We start from the raw sequence: 19614 nt of genomic DNA on the forward strand, positions 1-19614 counted from the left end.
TTGTCCTATGAAGGTCTGCTCTGCCGTTTTTTTTTTCTGGCATGGCATTGGCAAATGGTGAAGTGCATATTGTTAGTCACAGACAACTGTAACACATTAACTATTAGTTCATTTCTTCATGATGACAATCACACCCACTTCTATGGCATGTTTTAAAGGATGATGGGGGCCTTCTAGGACTGGACTAGACAGTACACAGAGGCAACAACTTCTTTCTTTGTTTTTATTTGTGTGCTTTCACTTCACTTTGTCTTTAGGGCAAGGTGTCTTTCCCAGAGTGCAGAGATTCACTGCATTTACAAAATAAAAAAGGCATATTACATTCTCATGAATGACACTGTGAAAAATGCTTTTCAACAGAACAGAAATAGATTATCATCAATACAAAAGGCATTGTTGCCCAGATGTAAGGGAGGGCCCAAAGTAAAACTTGGCCTTGTCAGGCAAAGACCTCTCTAGGAGGTGCAAGACAGCAATGGCGCTTGGGATTTGAGCTTTCTCTATAATGCTTCCTACTACCTCACAGAGCAGGTCAGACCACACAGTGTCACTTCCCTCCATAACATTCCAGACCTCTGCTGGTTTTACACAGCAAGTGAAGAAAATGCCCTTGCAGAAGATGGCATAATGAGCATAAAGTATTTGGTGACAGACATGTTACCGATGGTACTGAAACGGGCCCGACACCTCTGGTGTACAGTAGAACAGTAATACAGCATTGAGGCACAGCAGTTGCGTAAACACTGGTTTTTTAAGGTGGATGAGAGAGGGTGGACACCCCCTGGCTCATGTGGTGTCTTTTGGAACAGTTATCTTCTTAATGGAAAAAAGGGGGCTCAGCAGCTGTCATCTCCCTCTTGATCTGGGGTGTCAATGCAGTTCAGATGTCCATCTCAAACTGGGCATCTTCCCCTTCAAAAGTCACAAAACAATAACATTTTCATTATATGTGTATGTTATGTGTGTGTGTGTTGTATTTACTTATTCACATAAATAATGGGAAGCCATGTGATGTCATTACATGCATATTTGCCAGCCTTAAAGACGGTAAAATAATATGTAAGGGATCACGGCCGCCGAGGTGTCCTGTTATGCAGAATTAATGGACGAGGGCGAAAGGGAAAGAACTCCGCCCGAGACCATTAATTCTGTATAACAGGACACCTCAAAGACCGTTATCCTGCTTATCACCCGGCTGCCACTATATGCAACAGTCATGCCTTTATAGCACACAAAGGAAACAAGCGGTTCTGTTTAAGAAGCCGACTTGTTCAGTTTGTTGTACAATTTTCTTTGGCCCTTTAACAGCGATAGCATGGACAGTTAGCTTGTTTACAGTTGATTCCATTTTTGTGAAGCCTGGTTCCAGGCTCAACTGTTGTCCTACTATGGTTGTTATAGTTACCATTCATAAGCATTGATATGGAACGATGATTAAACTTTTTTACCAGATCTACTTCATAGGTGTCCCATTATTCAGAATTAATAGCCACCCCACCAGCCAATCAGAAACGAGTATTTCTTCTTGCAGGGTGATAAATACAGTTATAGTACCAAATGAATGCATATGAACACAGGAAACCCCGGTTCCTCTTAAATTTACCTGCTCCCTTCTCTGCAGGGGGGCTGCAGTTATTATTGAGGGTCTGCTTGTGTTTGGCTGTGTCATTGTTGGCAGTAGATACAGCGGGGCTGGTCACCCCTGGAATGTCAGGGAGGCAGCAGGGGGGTGTGCGGGCCAGAGGGGAGCTACGGCAGTCCAGGAGGAACTTCCGGTCGTAGATAATGCGGGTTCCTAAAGAAGGTTGTATGGTATGTATTTGAGCAGTGAAGGAACAGACAAGGCAATAAGGGAAAACAAGGAAGGTCTTTTTACAACTGGCAACAGGTAAATGCTGTAAATAACCATGATAAAATGTTTACCCAAAATATTATGTAAACATGTGTGCAATGCACTGTTTACCCCCATAATATCTTGCCACTTCAAGCAAAGTTCAGTGCAGAAGCAATTAATTAATCTCTCACGTACAAAGTCTCACAGCCAAAGTCTGCTTCAGCATGCCCCAACACGCCCAAAACAACTTGGTTTGTTCCACCTGTGAGACCTACCAAAGCTGACACTTCACACTTTGTTTCATTTTCTAACCTTGAAGTGGGAACTCAGTGTTTATTTTGTCGTTTCGCTTTTTGGGCCAAAATGAAAAAAAAAAAAAAAAAGAACTGTCACCTTCACACCAGCTTTAGTCGTGCTGTATCTTATCGCTGGTTAGAAAAAAGGGTGTGTGGGCAAGCAAGAGCTACAGGCCCGGTGGGAAGGGAGAGAAGGACTAGGGAGAAGAGGCCAGGAAGCTATCAGTCCTGCTATCAGAACCAGCTGAAATCCACTGACAACATTCCCATGCATGGTGGTGTATCCTTACCCCACATTCACTTTCTTCAGTGAATAAACAATGTCTGAATCTGTGCTTTGTGCACTCACTGTAGGATGCAGCCATCTATAACCACACATTTTTTATCCACACAAGATTAACATCTTCATTGACCACCCCCATGACTCTAGTTTAGCAATAATTTCTTGCTTACAAGTTAGATGTATATTTTGAGGAACAGGAACAATGTCATTGCAGAGCAGCAAAAATGAAACTTGATTCCATAGTGACACCCATGGTATTTGCACACTAGCCTACACATCCTCAGTCTATTGGGAGTCAACTGGTGCACAACAAACTCATATACCAAAGCTATATTTAGTATTCTATATAGGTCACGCTAAAATGTATGAAAGTAGGCTAGAGCAAGTATACTTCAGTTGTCTGTGTGATTCACACCATTTTATACATGTATATATTAATAGAACACCACATGTCCTGCAAACATGTACTTAATGTTACGGTTGTTTTGCTTAAGGGAGGATGTTCTGACCAAGTGTCACATGCTTGCACGAGGACGTAGCTTCCTGCTACAGTTTAACGGACTACATGGAACTGGAAGGATTTTCCAGGAGGTGTCAGAAAGATGTTTATGATCGATTCCGACAGTAATACTAACCCAGTGATGGTTAAGTCACAGTTGGGAGATGTCCGGCTGTGGTGCAGATTAGATAACGTTATAATTGTATTAACGTACTCTTCCCCTTGCAAGTAAACAAGGTGGCACTTGTATTAAGCAAGAATGGGCCTGTTCCTTGTTTACATTAATGGTCACATGTGGTTTGAATAACAACAGCTCATACAGTGTACTGCCTGTTCAGAGCATGTTGTTGTCCCACACAGACATCATACGCCTATAACGTTTGTTTCTTACAGCTGCGTCACTTGTTTACGCTGAATAGCGCCTCGTGTTTGACACTTGCGCAGGCGTGCATAGCTAGTGACGTTTCTGCGATTTAATTCTTGCACGACGCAGGTGTTTACATCATAAAAACAGTGTATTGGCACAATTACATTTAACTACCATTTTGCACTCGATACAATAAATTAACTCTGATTATGTGAAACCAACGGCTACCAAAAGTCGACAATAACATGCTTTGGCTACCAACATGTAGCGACTGAGCTAACATTAGCCAGCAAGCTAATGTAGCACTGTTAGGCACTATGGGTTAGGCAGACTAGCATGTTAGCATTCAAGGCACAATAGCTAGAGGCAAGACAGCACCATAGGTATAAGCATTTCGACAATGCAACTATCATGACATTGGCTCGTAGACAAATACTTGCATAATTGACGAAGCTATCAGTACCTCCACTTGAAGTAGAGGTCTTATTTCTATAAGTGCATTGTTCATTTATGTTTATTTACCTCCGGGTGTTGTGCTAAACAGAGTCCCCCCAGGCGTAGTGGAGTAATCATGTGGCATGTGGGCCGCATCGTTGATGATCACCCGTCTGGTGGACGGAATGGCACGGCTGGTGGTCTTCTGACTACTCACGGACATGTCTAGAAATTGTAACGAATTCCTTACTGCAAACTGCCAAAACCTGGTACAACTGCACCCGTAATTGAATCCAGGCTGTTTGCTAACTGGAAGCTGCCACGAGAGACGTTGGATTCAGTTTAGCAAGGCCCTTTGTAGTGTTAATGAACAAATTTAGTCCTGCTGGAGGTAAGCAAGTATAAGAAAATATATCTCTAAACTACCTAACTGCTATCATGCATTCACTCATTCACTCACGCTAAATGGCCAAAACGCTTGCAGAGCACGCTTCCACTTTCACACTCCTTCACTCACACACCTCGCAGTCGCAGGAAAGGCTATTTAAAAGGAGAGATGTGATGTCGCCCCCCATGGTCACCGAAGGAATAGCAGTAGAGGGGCATTGTTTATCTATTCACGCGGTCACCATGCAGTATTTTCATTTTAGAAAAGGAGTGGGTTGGGCCTACTGTATTTCACTACGGTTGGCACCAGTTATTTAAGCTTTCATGTCTTTCCTCCATTCTCTCTCACTCTTTCTTTCTCTCCCTCTCTCTTTCTTTCTCTCTCTCTCTCTCACACACACACACACACACACACACACACATACACCTTCTATATGTCACATCTTTCTTTATTAATTACTGTAAATGGTTTGAGCTGGTGTGCAGGGTACATGGTCTATACATATCTTCATATCAGAACGAATCTGATCAAAAGGCTTGTATACATTTTCATGTTTGTTTTTCCTCTCTTCATGACAATAAAAAAAGAAAACAAGATAGCTACAAAGCCTCTACATTCTCCATGTTATGGGCAATTTCCTCTAGTAGAACTAATATGCTTAAAGTACATCCATAACAACTCTAACAAGGGTGCATAGCATTCTAATTAAATATATTTTGTCATATATTTATACATATATTCTTTATTAAAAACATCTTTTCTGTGCATGTGCGCAGTTGCATTCCTTAGTACAGAGTAATATGATATTGCGTTAATATTGTCATTTATCCATTCTAAACGAGTATAGTTGAACTCTAGTTTTTGCAACAGTTAACATTGTACATAAACTCATATATTTTTTTAAAATACATAATTATCTCAACGTTCTTGCACACCACACCTCCCATGGTGCTTCCTAAAACACTCTGTCCTCCACCCCCTTCTGACCACACAGAGTCCTCTCTTCCCCCCACACACACACACACACACTCACACACACACACACACACACACATATAGTTCCATAGATCATCCTGGACTTTCGGGGCAGCATCCGTTCCATTTGAAAGCAACTTGCAAGACACACAAAAAAATCTGTTGCACACACCATCCTTCAACTCCCAATCCAGTACTTAGATGGGACATGATCAGACCTTGCCCAAAAGATAATCTCCTCTGAGCCTCTATGTGTGAACCGAACTTGGAGAGCTCTGGACCTTTGTCTTTCAGTTTGTTTGGATAAACTAAAACCTGAGTGAAAGAATCATTTAAAAAAAGTGCACACTAGTGACTGAGTGCTGGATGACAATGAAAAAATAGTGTGCTTTACAAGTGTATCATCCATACATAAAAAGATGCGGCTCATTCATCAGTTTGATTCATTCATTCAATAACCCAAGCATTTATCATTCAAGCTGCCATTCATGCATTCACTCAGTCCAGTCAACTGACCCTACATTCAACATCATAAATAATGACATTAAAATAAAGGCTTGATATCATTGAATGAAAAATGTCATATGATTATGTGAACCTGCTGAATTGCTACTGCACATTATCTGTGTTGTGACTGCAGTACTTCTCTCACAGGTTGCACGGAGCCCCTGGCTGTATACGCTTCCGTCTGCTGAACCATACAACACCAGTAGGTGGCGAAAGCAACTGCCCTCCTCTACAAATAGCTACTCCAGACAGAGAATTTCAGCTTTCATTACCTTGACATTAAATCATAAAACACAGCTTTGTGCTAATGAGGAGGCTACGTAGCTTTTCCCATCATAGAAATGAGCTGCTGCATATGAGATCAACGCAAAATGTTTACATAGGCCTATCCATGCTTCTGAAAACTCTCATAGGCCGAAAGGAATGCTACAGAGGTATAGGGCACAGATGTAATCATAATCTGAAACAAATTACGCAGAGCTCTGTGACCGCAGCTTTAAGATTATTGCTTTGGCGGAATATATTTCATCTGCTGTCTGTGCCTACAGGCTTTTGTCATCAAAAGGATGAATGTGTGGTAGACTGTATGAATGACAAAGTGTGTGTGTGTGAGGATCAATATTTCACATGTGCTTTGCAAGTTGTGTGTGTGTAGACATGGACATGCACATTGTGTGTGCTCATGTTACAACAGCAGGTAAAGCTGAGGGGATGACATAGTGTGTGATTTCACAGTTCAGGGGTCAGTTTTATATTAAGAACTATCACAGTGCTGTCTATCTGTCTGTGTGCCCGTCTGTCTTTCTCAAACCTACTGCTCCTGTTGTGAGAAAGAGAATCATAACTTCACATGATATAAACCATTTCACTACTGTGACTTTCCCTTCTGCTATGTATCTGCAACATGGCAGTGATCAATGACAGGCTACTGTTTAGATATCCATTTTGTCCTATACATGCATTTATCAAGAACCGAGCTTCATTTAAGCCAAGAGAGCTGCAGGGATACAGCTTCAATAGTATGAAGCATAGTGTCCAATCTTAACAATAGGCTCAAAATTAACCAGATCAACAAGGACTTCACATATTTTTATCTTTGACCTTGTTGTGTAATTCTGAGAATTTGGGGCGGATCTGTGGGATACATTGGAAATGGCCTGAAATAGACTACCTGGGCTCAATGTAGCCTAGCTCTTCTGAATCTGAGGTTGTGCCTAACTAACTAATTAACTAACCAACCTTCACAGGGTAAGCATAGTCAAAGCAGTGGTGTGGTGGAGTGAGCGGGAAAACAGAATTGCTACAGGTGTGGCACAGATGGGACAGGGACAGAGAGTCACAGAGCGGGGCTGAGGAGAGAGTGTCTCTTCCCCTTTCCTTTCAAGGACCTTTGGGGCACAGCCATAGCTTTAGCACCCCCAGGCTAGCATTCAACAGAACATGCTCTACCTGTCTCAGGGGAGGGTTAGAGCTTCCTTTTCATATATTTCTTTTATATTTGAAAAATAAAACAATATACACAGACAGTAAGAAAAACAAACAAAGGGCAAAGCAGGAGCAAAACACAAACAATACAATTTATAGTTTTCTTTACACAAAGGGAAACGGAACAAGGCTCAGTTAAATGCGGACGCACACACATGCAAGCACACTCAGACACACGCACACACACATAAACGTTTATAAAGCAGAAAAGCAGTCATTTTTTTTAAGTCCTCATTCCCACACCAAAAACGTCTTGACATATAGTCACAAAAAACATGGACCAATCAGGAGAGGGTTCAGTGCCAAGCTAGAAGCGAGTACACATGCTGACACACCAACACACACCCACACAGACGCTCTCTCTCTGTCTCTTTCTCTCTCTCTTACAGTATACACACACACACACACACACACACACACACACACACACTCACATAGACCATAGAGTGCATATACCACGTAGGAACAGGATAAAGGATCTGCAGGATGAGGGAGTGGGATATCAACTGGCTCAGTTTCAACTAAGTTGTTTGGTTGTCTTTCTGACTGTCAAGGAAAAAAAGAACTGTTGCTTTTTTTAGAGCAATATAGTGTTTTAAGTCTCCCTTTTGCAATGGAAATGCCTTCGGTTTGCAGTATAGGTCCATGATAACTTCAACCCCCCCCCCAACACAAATCCTGGGACGACCCTTTGCTTAGTATCCTTTTTTTGATAGTTTCTTTTTTCTTAGATAATGACAGGTCATAGGTCATGCACCAGCAGTCAATCATGCGTATACAGTTGACAGGAAGCACTTTTTTGTTTGCTTTTTTTGTTTTTTTCCTTCACATTTTGTACAAAAATTTGCATGCCCTATACTAGTTGTGTTTTTTTTGTTGTTCTTTGTGTGTTTATCTGTTTTTTGTTATGTTTTGTTTCTTCTGTTGTTGTTAAAAATGTTACAAAACTACAGGTAGATGTCCTTTCCACATTTTCCCCCATCTTTTATGCAGTGGTAATCAATGATGGTTTCGTGGTTTTTTCGGATGTCTGTCTGTCAATAGGGGGCGCTCTTGTTATTCACTTGGGGGGTTTTCCATCCCCTCTTCTCTTCTTCTCCACCTGTTTCGTTCTGTCTCCCAGCTGCGTGTTGGTGACTGATGGTTTGGCAGTGGATGTCCGACCCTGTGGACAGACAATTGGTTTGTAAGTCAAAAGACAATCTTTGAGATCATTGCTAAAATGACTTATTGCTATGCTATGCATCTGCTTGACTGATGATGTTATGACCAGGATGTATGGACAGTGAAGAACACAAAATGCTCATACAGTCCCGACACCCAGAAAGTTGCCTTCTGTGAGTCACTGAAATGCAACTACAACCATCCAAATCATTTTGGATGTTTTCGGGACAGCAGCGACGAGTGTTCTACTCTACTCAGGGCTCAAAGCAGTGAGGACCAGTGTTCATTGGAGCTAACGAAAGCAGATATGCTAACAGTTCTCCTCCTCTTAGCATCGTGCATAAAGGACTCTTATGTCTATTTCTACGCTTCTATGTTCTATGGTTGAGTTATATACCTTCAGGACTGTGTGTATTTGTTTCAGTGCTTTAATCTCCGCAGACTGGAATGCTTCACTGTCTGCAATTCCCTCTTCACATCCACACCCAGCTAGGAGGGAGGGAGGGAGGGAGGGAGAGGGAGGGGGCAGAGAGACAGGAGGAGGAGGGGAAAAGACTTGAGAGCGTTCAGTGTTCTGGTGAGTTCTAAAGTAAATTACTTTTAGATGTCTGCATGTTGCCTTCCGTGTTAATGTATGAGTGAACCACCTTTCTCCACTCCATTTTTCTTAAAGGGCACCTACCTTTGCAACTACATTTCCGTGTTCGTCTGTGAACTGAGGCTCCACGGGGAAATCGACACCTTCTTCTCTCTGCGAAAGCAACACAATTGTGTGAAAGGGAAACAAAATCCCATTGGTCAAAGAATACCGTGGCATCATGGGGGGAAAAAAACATGTCCTCCTATTGTGGATTTTTAATATGTTGGGGATTAGCAGTCTTCCACTGTGGGTGCTGCTATGGCAAAGAGCAGGATAGTGATAGTCTAATTGAAAGGGATCCAACTAGTTTCAGGCACATCTCTTATTGGATTATTTCCATTAAAAAAAAAGTCTCTGACTGTCTCCATTGCCGCTATGCTTTTTCACCAGAAGATAGTAATCTCCCTTTTAAGAACGTCTTTGTTGTGGCCTCACACCTTCCGCCTGTCGTGGTCCCAGGAGTGGAGCTCCCCTTGCTGGTGGTGCGAGAAGCCGAGGCCCTTCTCGAAGGGCTGCGTGCCAAGCAGACGACCTCGCAGGACCTCCGAGTGGCCCGTGTCGCACACTGGCGTCAGCAGTGCCTCCTGGGAGACACGCGATTGGCTGTGGTCGTGGGTTGATGACATCGCGTAAGGCTGAAAGGCGCCACTGCTCAGCCTAAGGGGGTGAAGTTTCTCACAGAGACAAACAGATAGACACACAGGTAGACAAACAGGTAGACACACAGATAGACACACAGATAGATGGATAGGTAGATGACAGAGAGAGTTAGCTTGTTTAACCTTTTCACATAAGCAGCTATTACATCATCCAGATGCGACTCTGACCTGTCTCCATTGTGCTCGTTCGCCCGGCTCAGTCCCGTCCTCTCATACAGCTGGGCGTAGATCTGCTGCCCTGTAATGACAGACAGCTTTTCCTCTGAACGCATCCCTAACCTTCCTCCTCCTCCTCCTCCTCCTCCTCCTCCTCTCTCTCTCTCTCCCGTACCTCCTCTCGCTGCCCCCATCATCATGCCACCGCCCGCCACCTCTGCCCTCCTGCCCTCCGACCTCTGACCCATGACCTGTCCGTTGAAGTTGACCTTGGGCACGGCGCCCGCCCCGCCGGCTCTTGCCGCCGCCGCTGCTGCCAGCTCTGCCGTGGAGCCCATCGCCACGGGGGCCTCGAGGTGGAGGTAGTGCGTGGCGGCGTTGCCGTCCTCGTCGCCATCCAACACCTCCTCCTCCTCCTCCTCTTCCTCCAGCTCCATGATGGAGCCCGAGGCGCCGCTGGCGCCCGAGCTGGGCCGGCCCAGGCTACTACAGGGCAGGCTCAGCGTGTTGCCCTCCGAGTCGTCGGCGCGGCTGCTGCCCCCCTCCAGCGACGAGTCCTCCACCGTCACGAGCGAGGGGCTGATGCCCGCCGGCCACACCTGCACGTCGGACATCATCTCCAGCATGGCGTCCTCCTCGGTGGCCGCGATGGGCGCGCACTCCAGGCCGTAGTACGGCTCCACGCCCAGCGGCGAGGGCAGGCTGTACTGCAGCGAGGCCGGGGAGAGGAGCTCCTCCTGCACCAGGCCGTAACCTACAGGGGGGGGGGGGGGGGGGTAGGGCCAGAGACAGATGGGGAGGGAGAGGGAGAGAGAGAGAGAGAGAGGCACAGCTAGCATCGCGCATAGGCAGGGCTAAGGGAGGTTTGTGTTTGGACGTGTAGGTGTGTGCAGTATATGGGTGTGTGTGTGGGTGTGTGGGTGGGGTGGATAACAGGGTGCAAGATGCCATATAGGAAGTGGGTGCAATTGGTAACAGCCATTATGTGTGCGTGTGTGTGTGTGTGTGTGTGAGTGTGTGTGTTTGTATGTGTGTGTGTTTGGACATTATTGAGCAAAGGAAGAACAGCATTCAGTAGCAGCATCAAACAATTTGTATGAGTTTCCACTGTTTATTGCACACTAGTTAGTCCAAGCTAAAATGACTGCACTTGGCATTGTGTTTTGGTCAGCTTAACCCCTCCAGGGACTGGCATGGCATGAACTACAATGAGACGCAACAATGACAAGGCACCACTTTAATTAAACAAATCTAGATTAATCTCTATCTGATGTATTTATTGCATACTATTGATTACCACAAACTTAACATGTGCTGTTGGAGGCTCAAACCTCAGTCACTGACATCTTTTCAGATGTGTCTACTAGCCTCCATTTATAATATAGCAGCATATCTAATTATACCAAAAACACTTACAATGGAAATCAACTGGCATGTGAACAGAGATTTACATGAACATTTTACATCTCACAGAAATTGCTGCAATATATAGTGGCGTTGCATCGTTGCAACCATTTAGAGATTTTCTGAGAGAAATCAGATGTTACAGGTGGTCATCATGTTGTGAGTGAAGTTTGTCAGTGACAGGGAATCCTCCTGTAAGGACACTAATTTGAGAAACACTCATGTAAAACTGCCACATGAATCATTGACAACTTTGCATTATTAAGTCATAAATTAATCTTTTAGAGATGCTTTTTAAAAATGTACTGCCCACATACCAATTGACTTCAAGTGTCTTCGGAGAAAAGTTTTTCTGTTCTTAAATAAGTTCACAGTTATTTATTAAAATGTGTATCTTTGGTAACCAAAAGTGTGCAATATGCAGCAGATGGAGGTTATAAAAAGATGAACACACAGTCTACCATGTTTGGTCTTTTGGTCTGTCTGGACCAAACAGACCTGCAGGTTTTGTAACCTAAAGTGTACAGTTGTATACACTGGTCAGTGCACAAGACCAATTGGCAAAGCTTGTCAAATATAAACATGTATTCTCCAGACCTTGATATTACTGGGCTAGAGGCTGAAGTGGGATATTGCTGAAATGTTACTGCGGCATATTTTAGCCTTTTCTACAGTGAGCCACCCACTGGACATTAGGCTGACAAAAGATTGAATCTTCTGGACTGATCTGTGTCTCATTAGCAGAGAGGAAAATCATACAAAATGAATGATCTGGGTGAACATCCCCAGCAGCTGGAAATAACAGAAAAGTATTGGCCAGTTAGGAAGAAAGGGAAAAGAGTCTCTTCTTAAGTCACTAAAATTGTTGAGAGAAAAAGTGGTTTTATTATTCTAACCATATATACACACATTCACTCACACACACACACACTCACACACACACACACACACACACACACACACACACACACACACACACACACACACACACACACACACACACACACACACACACACACACTGTATATTGTACATTTTCACATTTTCACCCCTGGGAGTGAGAGCATTGATTCATTCTGGAAAGCCTCATACTAAAAGTCTGGCACTTGTGTTGTGTCACGTCCCGTGTTGGTGTTTCTGCTTAGACAGGTGCAGACTCTGGAGAGGGCCTGTAATAGATCACCACCACCAGGTCTGCACCAGAACTGATCCAGGATCAGAAGTAATAGAACAGGTAGAGCAGGTAGATTATCTACCATTGTCTTCATTCAGTCTGTTTATTGTGTTTATTGTGTCTGGTAGCCTAGGTAGATACTGGCCCGTGTTTTCTGGTGACTATACAGGACAGATACCGTTAAAAGTAAGACTTTAATGACTACTGGATTGGTAAGAGGCAAACTACTGGGAGACAAGTTGTTTGTCTGATGGCAGCAAAAGAGAGAGCCTGGAACCTAAGACATCACAGCTGTAAAATGTACTGTTTCGCCACTATCTTGTGAGAAGAAAGTTGATTACTGAACTCTCCTCCTTTTGTGTCCTTGATAGTAGCTTGTGCTGCATTCAGTAGTCAACTTTTACAGTATTCTCCTTATAGATAATGCACTGACTGCACGAGCAGTCTTTTTTTGTACCCTTCCTGTACACTTATAAAGTTAAATATACTTCGGTTTGTCTTCAGAGACCCTCTCCACAGTATCACAGAAGTGTAATGATATTTTGATCCTTGTCAGTGACTTAAAGTTTCAATGTACTTTGACGTAGTGAATTTACCCCCAAGGCTATTGATATATGCTATTTTCGTTGCAAATGCTTATTCCAGTCTTACTCAAAACTACTCTGATTAATGTTGTTAACATAACCAACAACAGTTTACACACTCATTATCGATCTAAAAATAGACTCTAGGTTCCTTTTAGATCAAACAGTCATTGTGTCTGTTTGTCTATGTCAAAATCTGCTATAGGCACTGGGCTAGTTATCTTTTATAATACTAAGCAGCATATAGTTTCATTACATCCTATACTATGTTTGGCTTGACCTAAAAAACTGTCAATTATTTTAGTCCATAATAATATTAAGTATGAAGTATTTCATAGCCACCTATCATCTGATTACACTGTATTGTAGTTCCATTTTACTTTACGTCATCAGTCTGTTTTTATTAATTAATTTTGGTCCAGGGCTTTGGGTCTATGTCTTAGTTTCTACCTAGCTCAGCTTTGGCCATTACTGGACCTATTTGTGTGTGGGATAAGCTGGAATGATGTGGATGGGAATGAGTGACGAGCAGAGAATGGGCAGAGAGAGAGAGGGTGGTGCAGGATGAATGGAATAGAACTGAGGGACCTTCACTCTACCTCTCGCTATGCAAACACACAAGTGAACAAAAGTACTGCACACACACACACACACACACATTACGATTACACATGGGACAGAACAACACAACATGAAAGCAAACATGAAGTTGCAAAAAAAGACAATAAACCAAGACGTGGAGCACGAAATATCCACACATGTAGACAATTGACTTCACCACACACATACAAGTATATAGTGTGCAATTAGGAATTAGTTACACAGACACACATACACAACGTACACAAATCACACTGACTGACAAAGATACAACTTCTCTCTCGCGCTAACACACACAGACTGACACACCATATATTGTATGAGGTAGGCTATGTTCAATTGGCAAAATTTCTCTGTGATATATCTATATTTGATTTTATTTCAGTTTATAATAATAATATTATCGTTACTGTTTTACCATTTTCTTATATTATACCAATTTAAATATAGTATTTAAGTTTGAAATGCTAACCACTAGATGGCACTATTTCCCAAACTTTTCGGTAAAGGTTGTACCTCACATGCTGCACAAAGCATTATGTAATCACAGCATGTAGGCAAAGTCATTTTAACAGATGAGGTCACTCAAACATAAACACCACACCAGTGACACCCAAACAGACTCACATAATATTCCTGTGATGTAACCGCAATATTATGACTATTCAAAGTGCCAATATTACAGCTACATTCAGTAGAATATTATGCCGCTGTTGTTAACTATGCCTAAAAGAACATCACAGTATAGAAAACCTTTGCACACTCACACACAAATTCACACACATTTACGCACATCTACACACATTAAAAAACACATAGCTCCAAACAGCATTAACTGGAGTTGTTAATATATTATTGCATGTTTAAAATAGGGACACCATACCAGTTTGCTATACACATCAGGGGTAAAAGGAGGTCTGACAGAGAAAGCATGCCATGCAATAACATCTTTTATTACAGGCTACTGTCTTTTTTTTTTGCTTCTTAAATCTTTCTGCCAAGAAGAAGACAGATATATACAAAAGCAAGCGACATGCACATGCAAATAAAGACACATCACAACATTCAGAGAGAAGAAGGAGAGGAAGAGAGGTAAAGATAGAGAGATACAGAGAGCCAAAGAGAGAGAAAGAAGGAAGGGAGGAAAGGGAGATGGCAAGGGGTTCCTCCCCCTCCACTAGCACAAACAATTCCAAAACGAGAATGAGAGGAGAGCGGAGGCCCAGAGGAGGTCAACATGAGGTCAATATGAGGTCAGAGGTCAAGGTTCGCAGAGGAGAGCTGTGAGGAGGAAGAGAAGGGCGGCTGGGCTGCGGATGACATGTTTCCATAGAAACAAAAGAGAGCGACGAAGAGAGAGGGTCAGAAAATCAAGAGGAGGATCAAAGGGAAGAGGGTGAGAAGGAAAGCATGTAAAATTCTGAGCAGAAAAGAGAGAAGAAAGAGTTGAAGACAGGAGAGAGAGAGAGAGAGAGAGAGAGAGAAAAGAAGAAATAGAGACAGGGAAAACTGTATGGGGGCCTAGAGTAGTTGTACCATTCTCTGAGAGAGAACACACCTTCTCCAAACAAGTTCACTCAAATGGCTACTTTAGACCCCCACATCCATACATTCCAGCCTTCGCACACACACACACACACACACACACACACACACACACACACACACACACACACACACACACACACTTGGGAATACAGAGATGCTTCCTTGCACTACACAAAGCCATGAACAGGATCACTGAGCAGGATGCATGGTTTCAACTGAATGCCAAGATCCACTTTTTAACATCCGACTGTGAAATGGTCTTTCAGCACCGAAGGGAATGCAATCCTTTGTTATTTTGCCTATAATTCATCCACTCCTCTCTCTCTAAAATATCAAAATGCTCGTCATCATGCACCCCCCAGCAGGCGTTAGACAGCAGTTCAATCTTAATGTTTCTTTCAAGGCTTTCATTAAATGTCTCTCTCTCTCTCTGTCATCGCAGGCATTACAAATGGGTTGTTGTTACTTTGAAACATATTCATGTATGTAAATGCGGGAGAAATTTCACATTCGTCACGATTCTCAAACATGCTCTGACTCCCCTGTTTTCATTCCCTTCTGGTCAAAAAGACAAGCAGCCCTCTTAAGCATGAATGCACAGAGGACCTCCATCTCTTGATCAAAATGAATGTAAACATATTATGTGTAGGTCCCAGCAGGTCACAGGCGACCTGACAGTGACCAAATCCTATTAGAAGTAGAATTGTCTTTTTCAAAAAGTGTTGTTCTATAGAAATTAGAATGATCCTTCATTAGTCTTGTACAGAATGGTAATTTGGGGGTCTGACCAATAAGAGAACTGTGTTCTCTATGCCAGAAATCACGTTTGAGGGAACTAACATAAAGTCTGAAGTCCTAAAAATATCCTAGCACAGAGTGTCTTACCAAATCTAGCACTGCTAGGATGAAGTATGTAGCGTAGTGATGGAGCCAGATGGCGTCCATTCTTTCTTACCATTGATCACGCTGGGGGAGAGGAGGGAGGAGTCGCGGTCAGTCAGCCGACTTGCTCCCTCCTCCATGCACTCAGGGATGGCCTGTGGAGCCTGCATCTCCAGGGTCTTCACAATGTCCATCCGGTCAATGTTTTTCAGAGCGCCATAGAGGTTCTCCACTGGGACAGAGAGGATGAGAATAGGGAGAGAGTTTAGACGAGATTAAATGCTTGTGTCCACTATTCCCTTAAGTGAAATAGAGACCTTGGAAATGATCCTGAAAGACTCACAGACCAGCCAGGTAATAATTTTAAGAGATTAATAGATAGAAAACATGTAAAGTAAAGCAAAGGAATGGGCATGATCTGTTGTCCAGCAGAGGGCAGAGTTGAGCTATCTCCTTGTGTAGTCCAGATAAAAGCAGGTGTGTGTGTGTATATATGTGTGTGTATGTGTGTGTGTGTGTGGGGGGGGGGTGGAGGAAGGGCTGCTCACTCTTGGCTCTCTTGCCCTCGCGGCTGGCCCATAGGCTGAGCAGCACTGAGCTCTGATCCAGCAGGGAGTTGGGGTTCTCCACCCGGATCCGGTTGATGTCATCCACCCCGAACTGCAACTCACGAGCCAGCTCTGTGAACCAGAGAGAGAGAGAGGTGAGGGACAAAGGAGAGAGACAAGAAGCTTTCTGACCCATTGAGACAAACACTATACATTCGTTACAGAATGTGCTGTAACACAAAATGTAGCATTTGCACTAAAGTGGCATATGGTCTGCACTTGCTAGTCATGATGCTTTAATAGGGAATTCTCGGCCACAATTTGCCTTCAAGTAGCATAGAACTCGCAAAAATGTGATCTGTTACCCAGACACAATCTGCCAATAATGGCTGCTTAAAAAACACAGAACCACCCATTAAGCTACAGTGTTAAACTAACTTCTTGATAGACCCATGCAAGTCTTTTGAATTGATTGGATCTTTTAAAGGCTCTCACGGAGCCAGTAAAGACCAAAAAGACTCCTTAGGGCCCAGCCAGTCCATCCCACTCTGTCCTGCCATCCTGTCCCTCTTTAATGATTGTCTCTGTGTGCTGCAGTGTGAGCGCTCACAGACCTGCCCAGCTGAGTCCCAGCTGCTCTGCTATGATGGAGATCTTCAGCTCGGTCCTCTCCATGGCATTCACAGCGGCTGAGGGACACAGGGCACCCCTCAGTACAGCAAGTACAGATTTTAAAATGACCATTACAATACCAAGTATTAATGATGCAAAATAACCAAAACGGAAAGAAAAAAACATAATCAGACAAACATATTCAAATAGGAAAAAAGTTCTACATCCAAATGATCAGCTAGATGTTTTATTTTTATATCGTTGCATGACTTATACAGACTTTATAGTTGCAGTAATAGAAGTGTCAGTGCAGAATTACAGTGTTCTCATGTTCTCAAAGAACTGGTGCACAGTGAGATTACATTTACTGTGATTTGTGAGTGAAATTAGGACAGAAACAGAGCTTTTAAGAAAAGGGATCTAAGTAGTGTTTCTCTTGTAGTTCGTGGATTGTGAGGGTTTGGAGAGCAGAGAGACCTAGACCAAACCACTCGAGCTACCAATCACCGTAGATCCCGAACTCTACAATACCACAGAGTGTCCCAGTGCTTAAGAAGGTTCCATAACTCACCAACTGGACAACTGCAGGACAACTCAATCCAACTTACCATACCGTACAATTCAGACACCTGCAAAGTCCCTGACAGTCTCAGTATACTACGAGCTGGAGCTGAGTAACATGCCCTGGATGTTTCTTTTCAGAGCCCTGAGTCCTGGACCTCCAGAGCCCCCTTTCCCTTCTCCCCACCCCCCAGACCTCCTCTGGATCCCCTTCCCCAGGTTTATCTGCTCTCCAGTGGGCATGTTAAGCAGACCCTGCCCCCCGTGCAAGACTCAGCTTATATCTCATCTCATTCATCCAGCCTGTGGAGCTTGCCATGCTGAGAGGGGTTTCCACTGTGGTTGTTATTGGAAGGGAGTGGGGGTGGGTGGGGGTAAGTAACCATTTGCATTAGAACAGTCAGCACCATGCACTGCATTACAGGGCATTCAGTCAGTGAGCTTCAGTCAGTGACCCTTCAAAAAGACAAATGGCCTTTATCGAGACCCGTGATTTACTTTTTTTTTTTTTGTGGTAAGTCGTGGATGGCTAATATCACATCTGAGCACGTCAACAGCGCCAGGTGAGGGACCGTGGCACTGCGGAGTAGTGCAGGGGGGAGGGGAGGGCGGCGTAGGGCCAGTGCTTAGCATCCAAGGCTCAGTGTGTGCCATGCATTAGAGGAGAAACCCCCCCCCCCCCCCCCCCCACCCCCCAACCATACCCACCCCACCACCACCACCACCCAAGGGAAGGAAGGGGGCAGGAGGGGGAAGAAATAGAGCTGAAGGTGCAGCATTCACAGGTTCCTGCCCCCCGCCCTACCCCCAGCGCCTCCACCCTACACCGTCCACCTCCACCCAGCTCTGGGGCAGAGAGGGGAGAGGAGAGGTGTGTTGTGGCGGCGCCCTGGCGCCCGTGTCTTACCCAGGCCTGGCTCGCTCAGCGCGCTGTAGCGCTCCCGCAGGGCAAGAGGGGTCAAAGTTCGCCGGCGTTCCTCGCTGCCCACCACCTGGACCGCAAACCACGAGATACAGTCAGACCAATTGTTCTACACAGGAGAAAACAAGCCCTCTGAGGAAGTCCCTGATAAATACTCTACTGTTAACCTCGTAATGAACATGTATTCATTTTGAACACTTACTGTATACATTTTTACTATATGCTTTGTTTGTCTGTTTATGTATCAAAGTAATGGCTCCAACAAGCAATAGTTTTTTGTGTCAGAGGAAGTAATTTGCTCATTGAAAAGAATCTGACATGAAAATGTAGGACAACCTTGAACAACACTCTTATCTGATTGAGGAAACTAACTACAATTCTTGCGTCTTTTCAGTGGAGCGAACTCTGATTAAAGTGTGTAGTTGAAAATAGGACACTGAAAACATTTACTCAGAAGTGTGCTTCTGTGGGTAGACGAGTCTGTTGTTCTGATACACAGGAGACTTTCAGATGACAATAGTGTAGGAGTGATTGGTAGCGAACATCCCAACTGTTTTCATAATAGAAGAGGAGACATATTGAGGGCCCTAATCACAAAGCTCAGCTGGGCTGATACTAAAGTGGTGTCAGTGGCACTCAATGACAAAATTGCTACAAAGTGTCCTCTCGAAAATCACAGCAGAATCAGCAAGACGTTGTGCGTGTGCTCACTTGATAGCGAAATGGTTTGTAAACGACTTGGCGTGACAGATTGCGAGTACACTAAATTAACTCCCCACAGGCTACAGAAGAGTCTGTGTGTGTGCAGAAGCAACTTAGCATGTAATGTGGGAGTGTGTGTGTGTGTGTGTGTGTGTGTGTGTGTGCTTCTGTGTTTATGTGTGCAATTTTTGGCATGACTAGGGGGGAGGAAGGTAAGAGACAGCTGGGCCAGTACCTTGATGGCAGGTGGCATGGTGATGTTGAGGTTACAAAGGACATGCTGAGTGTCCTCATATTTGGTGGACTTGCGCAGGAAGGACAGAAACCCAGTGGCTTCCTTGTTACTGTCTCGCACCTAAAGTGTGGAGGGATGTGTGAAGGGAGAGGGG

The 19614-nt window shown here is 43.9% G+C and overlaps 2 protein-coding genes across 10 annotated transcripts in view; both read right to left on the bottom strand.

Moving 5' to 3' along the window:
* The window catches only part of ank1b (ankyrin 1, erythrocytic b), a 106512-nt gene that overhangs the window by 17199 nt on the left and 69699 nt on the right, over positions 1-19614 (bottom strand). For 5 of the 9 annotated variants that reach the window (XM_042059309.1, XM_042059308.1, XM_042059305.1 and 2 more), the window contains 10 exons: positions 19461-19580; positions 18509-18593; positions 17043-17117; positions 16429-16560; positions 15954-16112; positions 9864-10442; positions 9701-9770; positions 9311-9530; positions 8916-8984; positions 7140-8234 (listed from right to left, as the gene is read on the bottom strand). In XM_042059309.1, coding sequence (XP_041915243.1) covers positions 8130-8234; positions 8916-8984; positions 9311-9530; positions 9701-9770; positions 9864-10442; positions 15954-16112; positions 16429-16560; positions 17043-17117; positions 18509-18593; positions 19461-19580 — 1614 coding nt within the window. In that variant the 3' untranslated portion in view covers positions 7140-8129. Of the gene's footprint in view, positions 1-4497; positions 4529-7139; positions 8235-8630; positions 8723-8915; positions 8985-9310; positions 9531-9700; positions 9771-9863; positions 10443-15953; positions 16113-16428; positions 16561-17042; positions 17118-18508; positions 18594-19460; positions 19581-19614 lie in introns of those variants that run through there. The other 4 variants (XR_006021565.1, XM_042059307.1, XR_006021566.1 and 1 more) reach the window with 4 other exon arrangements.
* eif4ebp1 (eukaryotic translation initiation factor 4E binding protein 1) lies at positions 210-4259 on the bottom strand. Its single transcript, XM_042059330.1, has 3 exons — positions 3802-4259; positions 1604-1795; positions 210-912 (listed from the first exon to the last, which is right to left on the bottom strand). Exons 1-3 carry the CDS (start codon positions 3935-3937, stop codon positions 881-883), a joined length of 360 nt encoding a protein of 119 aa, XP_041915264.1. The 5' UTR covers positions 3938-4259; the 3' UTR covers positions 210-880.

Source organism: Alosa sapidissima, chromosome 13 (assembly GCF_018492685.1).
Source record: "Alosa sapidissima isolate fAloSap1 chromosome 13, fAloSap1.pri, whole genome shotgun sequence".
NCBI classification, from domain to species: domain Eukaryota; kingdom Metazoa; phylum Chordata; class Actinopteri; order Clupeiformes; family Clupeidae; genus Alosa; species Alosa sapidissima.

Excerpts from the sequence above, each read along its gene's own strand:
- eif4ebp1 (XM_042059330.1), bottom strand. The coding sequence starts at position 3,937 with ATGTCCGTGAGTAGTCAGAAGACCACCAGCCGTGCCATTCCGTCCACC. Across the intron at positions 1,796-3,801 it reads GTTTAGCACAACACCCGGAG|GAACCCGCATTATCTACGAC; the intron begins GTAAATAAACAT and ends AACCTTCTTTAG. Across the intron at positions 913-1,603 it reads CCCTGCAGAGAAGGGAGCAG|GGGAAGATGCCCAGTTTGAG; the intron begins GTAAATTTAAGA and ends TGACTTTTGAAG.